At 31.7% G+C, this 6,475-nt stretch overlaps 1 protein-coding gene across 1 annotated transcript; it reads left to right on the plus strand.

Moving 5' to 3' along the window:
- Window positions 1-1,126: 1,126 nt before the first annotated feature.
- On the plus strand, window positions 1,127-2,032 carry LOC103572821 (uncharacterized). Its single transcript, XM_008551605.1, has one exon. The coding sequence runs from the start codon at window positions 1,127-1,129 to the stop codon at window positions 2,030-2,032; it is 906 nt and encodes a 301-aa protein (XP_008549827.1).
- Window positions 2,033-6,475: the final 4,443 nt, after the last annotated feature.

Raw genomic sequence — 6,475 nt, forward strand, 5'->3', positions numbered from 1 at the left:
TGTACTTAGAGATTTTGTTTCTGAGAAAAACTCAGCTGGAAATATCTGATTACCCCTGCTCAGTGAAATTAAATGATAATCGGTTAAGTATATCTGAAGACATTTGAGCTTTATCGAAAATGAAAGATAAAGAAAGTGAACCTATAGGTAATCCATTATAGATTTAGAGCTTACGTGGTGTTCTATTGTATATTGCATGGCTTTGATATTTAACTGAAAGTGTGAGTAGTTAAACTGGGAGCTTCTCCCCCCCCCCCCACCCCGACAAAACAGATTTCTGCAGATTTTTCGAAGCCATTCTCCTTCTGAATAAGTTTTAAATATTTTTTAACAGTTTTTCAAAAGTGTTAAATATTTTTTAAAAGTTATAATTTCAAATTTAACCCTTTTAAACCTATAGTGGCGGGGTGGGTGGAGTGGGGGTAAGATTAAGACTGTAATCTAGATATTTTGAATCTTTGATATAATAGAAAAGACAGATAAATAATTTTTTTTTCAGAATCCCCCCCCCCCACTTAAAACCTCACCTAAATTTTTATTATTATTATTTTATCGAATATTCTCGAATTCTTATCTATCTCAACCAATAAAATATAAGGAAAAATCCGTTATTTATGTTGGGAGTGATACGTTTAAGTGGGGCTGAAAAATATAAAAAGGGTCCATCTCATCATGCTTTAACGCAGTTCTACATTGAAACTGAATTGACTCATCTTCACTCAAGAAAAAAGTCTCGGATTAAAGTTACGTGGAAAATTGGGAAAAAAAAGAAAATCAATTTTTGTTGCATTATATTACCATGGCGGAAATCTTAGACATTCAAAACCCAATTGTGTATGATGAATCGATCATACACTATGAACTTCATGCACATCAGCCATACGCATCATCAACATTAAATAATAGCGATGAAATCCGTATCTGTGTGCAAAATGAAGGTTTATGTTCATTACTAAACAAAAGTACACTACACATAACTGGGAAATTTACAAAATCAGATAGGACTGCAGTTGGTCAAACAATGGAGTTGGTGAATATGGCTGTTTGTCATATGATTGAATAATTATCCCTACTACTAAATGGTGTTGTGATTGATCATTGTAAAAATGTAACTGTTACATGCCTAATGAAGAGTTACACATCTCTAAGTCCAGGACAGCGAAATCTTATGAAAAATGCTGGTTGGTTGATAGGTGATGCTAATACATTAACTAATGATGATGGATACTTTGATGTATCCATACCATTAAGTGTCATACTTGGGTTTGCTGAAGATTACAATCGTATTGTTATGAATGCAACATATGAGTTAGTTATCAGAAGATCAAATACTGATCTTAACGCTTACATACATAAACCAGCAACAACTGCTGATGTTGCGGCAAACGTTAAGATTACTCTAAATAAAGTTGAGTGGCTCATACCACACATCACTATGTCTGATAAGCAGAAAATTCAAGTATTAAATTATATATCAAGTGATCCAGCTATTTCAATGAGTTTCCGCTCAAGGGAGTTGTATGAATATCCATTACTTTCAGCAACTACAAAACACATTTGGCAAATTAAACCATCAACACAGCTGGAGAAACCACGATATGTGATCCTGGGATTTCAAACGGCGAGGAAAAACGCAGTTAAAAAAGATGCCAGTCAATTTGATCATTGTAATCTTAGAAATGTAAAACTTTTTCTCAATTCTCAAAGTTATCCTTATGGTAATTTGAATCTTGATATCGATCGCAATCAGTATGCATTATTATATGATATGTACACTAATTTTCAAACATCATACTATGGTAGAGAAGCAGAACCATTGTTGACAAAGGCAGAATTTTTAAAAGAAGCCCCACTTTATATAATTGATTGTTCTAAACAAAATGAAGCTATAAAATCTGGCCCAGTGGACGTTAGAGTAGAATTTGAATCTAAAGTTCGATTTTCACCTCAAACATCAGCGTACTGTCTAATTTTACACGATCGTATAATTGAATATAATCGTATAAGTAACAATGTTAGAAAATTAATGTAAGCAAAATTTTGTACTCTATCAAATAAGGGCTTTGAATAAATAAAAATGAAAAAGAAAATTTTAATTCAAGTGTTTCTTTATTTTATTACTTTTACGTTACAATTTTTTATTTAAACAAATATATTTGCTAACTAATACAGGTTCTAGAATAATATTTAGTTTATTTATTCTGCGTCTAAAACGCTCACAATCTGCAGTTGCTTGCATCCATTTACTTTTCCTAGCATATTAATCTGCGAAATTCCATACTCGCATATGATGAATAATTGGCGTTAGATTGAATTGAACTTTCTTTTTCTTAACAATTATATCATGTGAATCTGTTTCATTCTGTAAAAGTTATTAATTATAGCATAACGTCATTATTCATGATATATAATTATTATTATCGGTGGATGATATAAATCATGTTGTAATTTAAATGTTAGCTAATATTAGAAATACATTATTTTCTTAGAAAGATGTTAGAACTATATGTACAATAATTTATTTTCCATTCATTACATGCATAACAGTTTTTCTAGTATGGATGAATGTCACCTACACCATCGTGTTCATGACACACTTGATAGTCCATGATTTTTTGGTTGTTTTTCAGGTGCACTGGTAACTTATCCCAAGCTTGACTGATTTCAGCTCGCGCGAATAGCATAATGAATGTTTCATCGAAACAAGCAATATCACAATCTTGCATTTTACTTAAATCACTCAATTGATAGTAAAGTTGTACAGACTTGTCATATGATGATCCTTCCCTCCAGTGTGCTGTCACGGCTGATACGTTGAACTCGTATCCTTACAAGTCGTAAAAATATAAAAGAATTTTTTTTTATATACATATATTATTTTTCTCTTGAAAGGAAAAAGTACATGAGAAAACTATTTTTTCTCAAGAACTATGACGACATAGTCAGAACCAGTAAGACACAGGTGGCAACACAAAACGATGCGTTCCGAATAGACCTTCAGTCTTTTTTTCCTTATATATAATAATTAACAGAGTGACCATCAGTACTGTAGATCGCATAACGGTCCACCCAATACGTGAGAACCCAAAAACCTCATGCACTTAGACCTTTTTTTTATGACGCTGACTTACTGACGCCAGAAGTCGTACCGGACTAATATACCTACTTGAGCGTTGTCAACGCTTTACAATTAAGTCGTATTGTACTAATGGACCACGCGTATTATATATTTCTATTTCTGGAAATTCCATCATTTTCACTTAACGTACTTTTAAAATTTATGTTTCCGTTCCCATTTAACTAATCTAAGCATAGAAGCGGTAGGCTTCTTTGATTTTTCATCCTAAAATTATAGACCACCCAACTCATGCGCACCTGCATGTGATTCTTGGAAATTAGAGAAAGCTAATGGAAATATCCTAATTTATAGTTTCCTACACTGGCATGCTCGGTGACAGAGTGGCGCCAGGTCATCAGCCTACTTAATAGTCAAAATCTGTTTCCCAGAGATCACACGTGTGCATGGGGCTAGAACTTTCGGGCGAGTCCGAGTCCTCTCGTATGGGAAACTGGTTACCACCACTATTCACATGTGAGAATCATATAAAAAAACCATGGACTTTAGCTCATTAGTTCTTTTGGGAATCAAACTCTGAACCTTACTGAACTCCGGACGGTGTTCGTGGCTAGAGGATTGATATCTCGATTGAGCATTCGGTTAACGGTAGCTGGGCGTACGAACCGGACCTTGATCGTCGTAAGCACTCGAATGATCGGTATATCATTTGCTACTAGTTTTAGGAGAATAATTGACGTGATATTAATTTCACCATTCGGTCAACGGTAGCTGGGCATACGAACCGGACCTTGATCGTTGTAAGTCGTGAACTAATATTAATCGGAAGCACCGGTAGCGTTGATCATCTTCATCTTATTTTTCCATTCAATTTCATTTTTATTATTTTTATATTGAAATATACCACGAGAAACGTGAAAAATCAAAGAATATTTTACCGCGATAAATGCGAAGATTTTGAATAATATTTGGAAACACTTTTACCGCGAAGACGCGAAGACCTTCATTTTAATTTAACCTACAGAGATTTAAAACGCATAAACATTGAAATTGATACAACAAAGTATACTAAATAAATAAATAATTCGATACATTAGAATCACATTAATTGACCGCGAGAACGCGTTGTGAATAAGTGTCCTGTGTAACTGCTGACAGTCCTGACACCTCACCAAAACCTGTTTAGGGTAAGTTTTTAACATTGTAACCATTGTTTGGTATTTTTATATACTCTGAAATATTTGTAAACCATATGCATGAAACATTTACTTTTATATTTACTATTCTAAATATTGCCATTTGTAACCCTTTTGTATTTTGAGAATATTGAGTCCTTCATAAATAAATACTCGTTAACATAAAACACTTGAAAAACATTATTTATCAGACAATTCTACTTTAATAATGAGATACTAGCTTCACGAGGCTTTTCGGCAACACACCTTCCTTTATCCCTTATTTTTCTACCTGTCTAGCCACTCAGACCAGTAGTTCACAGTAGGGGGTACACAATCTTACGTTTACCGCTCGACGTTTGATTGTGAAATCAGATCAGTCACATAATAAATTGGAAATCGTTTTGGGTTTTATCAATATTGTCTTCAACAATATTGTGTGGGCGCGAATTAAATATAAAATAGAATAAACTGAGCATTTGGTCACGTGAGTCCAGGTCATAGGATCGGTCCTTGATCAATGTAAGTGCCCTTTTATTCACTACGTTTTATACGAATATCGTGCCTACGCCCATCACGATCTGCAATCGTGACAGTGCGATTAACCATCGTTTGATTTGTTCAGCATTTTCAAATGCACATGAATAAACACCTTTTTTTCTCTTAAATGATCTATCCTATTTCGACATATCATTCTTGAATATTCATCTAAATCCTCGTTGAAGAATCGTAAGTCGTAAGTTATTTACAGTTAACTAAAAATTTTAACATAATTAATTTTAAGCAACAAAATTTAGATTTTCTAAGAAAATTTCAAGTTAATTGCAAATTGAAAATTTTCTTTAAGATAAGTTATAGAAAATAAAATGCACTACAAAAAATGTTCTATAAAATATTTAGTTTCATTTTCTGTTTACCGAAATTTTGGTATTTCTACTCGAATGAATTTTTTTGCACACCTCAAGCGCGAAAACGCTGAGGGTGCTTTATGATCGCTCTAAAATTTTTAATCCCAGTGACTCGAGTTGTCAATTGGCGTGTATGAAACTTAGTAAATAAAATAACTCTCGATAGGAACATTTAATCGGTCTAAATTTTTTTTATTATCTATGTATTTTTAATCACAAGAACTTTATTGAAAATTACTCTCTAAATCCTCTTAGTTTAATTATAATTAATTGGAAACGAAAAATTTAGCGGCCATGTTTATTTTTACTATTGTTATTATTGCAAAAGTAGATTTTTTTTTCTTTTTTTTTCCCCATTTACTACTGGCAGCAGCACTAGCGTAAAACAGTAGGTTTTAAAAACAAAAGAGCGACATGTACAGCAAAAATGCGGGATATTTAGAAAAAATTAAAAAAAAAAAAAACAAAAAAAAAAAACAAATTTAACTGGGATCAAGGAATTAAAAAATCAAACGAATGATTCAACAGTTGAATAAAAATTCATGATGAAAAAAAAATAAAAGTAACAAATAAAAATAAAATGAGCGATTGACGTGTGCAATTTTGGATTTTCCAACATTTTTTTTAATATCTGAGTGATTTTATGCTAAAACTGCCTCAATAACTTATGGTCCAGAACTTCATACACTATAATTATTTTCAATCCAAATTAATAAAAAAAAAATTAATTGATTGGCTTCAAAAAAATACTTAGTTTCATTATCTGTTTGCTAAAATTTTAGTATTTCTGCTTGAATGAATTTTATTTTTTATCTGAGTGATTTTATGCTAAAACTGCATCAATAACTTTCAGTCCAGAATTCGGTGTGCTATAATTGTTTTTAATCCACATTGATGATAAAAATTAATTAACTGATTTTGAAATGAACTTTAGTTTTATTTTCTGTTCACCGAAATTTTGGTATATCTCCTTAAATTATTTTTTTTTAATAACAGAGTGATTTTAGGACAAAACTGCATCAGTAACTTTGGGCCAAAATTTTGTGAACTATTATTATTTTCAACTCGAATTATATGAATCGAGCACTTAACAAATCCATAGTAATAAGAGCAACTAAAATATTTTCTTTAAATACGTCAATTCATTTTTTCAATTAATTTGAAAAAAAAATAATTATTGTATTGAAAATTCACTATCAAGAATTGTATATGAGTTTATGCTCTAAAACCACGTATTTATAACAAAAAAACAAAATTATTGAAATGAAGTTGAAGTTTTGGTAAACAGAAAAAAAAAAATTTTATCATTTAGTCAA

Source organism: Microplitis demolitor, chromosome 8 (genome assembly GCF_026212275.2).
Source record: "Microplitis demolitor isolate Queensland-Clemson2020A chromosome 8, iyMicDemo2.1a, whole genome shotgun sequence".
NCBI classification, from domain to species: Eukaryota; Metazoa; Arthropoda; class Insecta; order Hymenoptera; family Braconidae; genus Microplitis; species Microplitis demolitor.

What these genes read in the sequence shown, in the direction of transcription:
- LOC103572821 (XM_008551605.1), top strand. Translation starts at nt 1,127, where the DNA reads ATGAAGAGTTACACATCTCTAAGTCCAGGACAGCGAAATCTTATGAAA.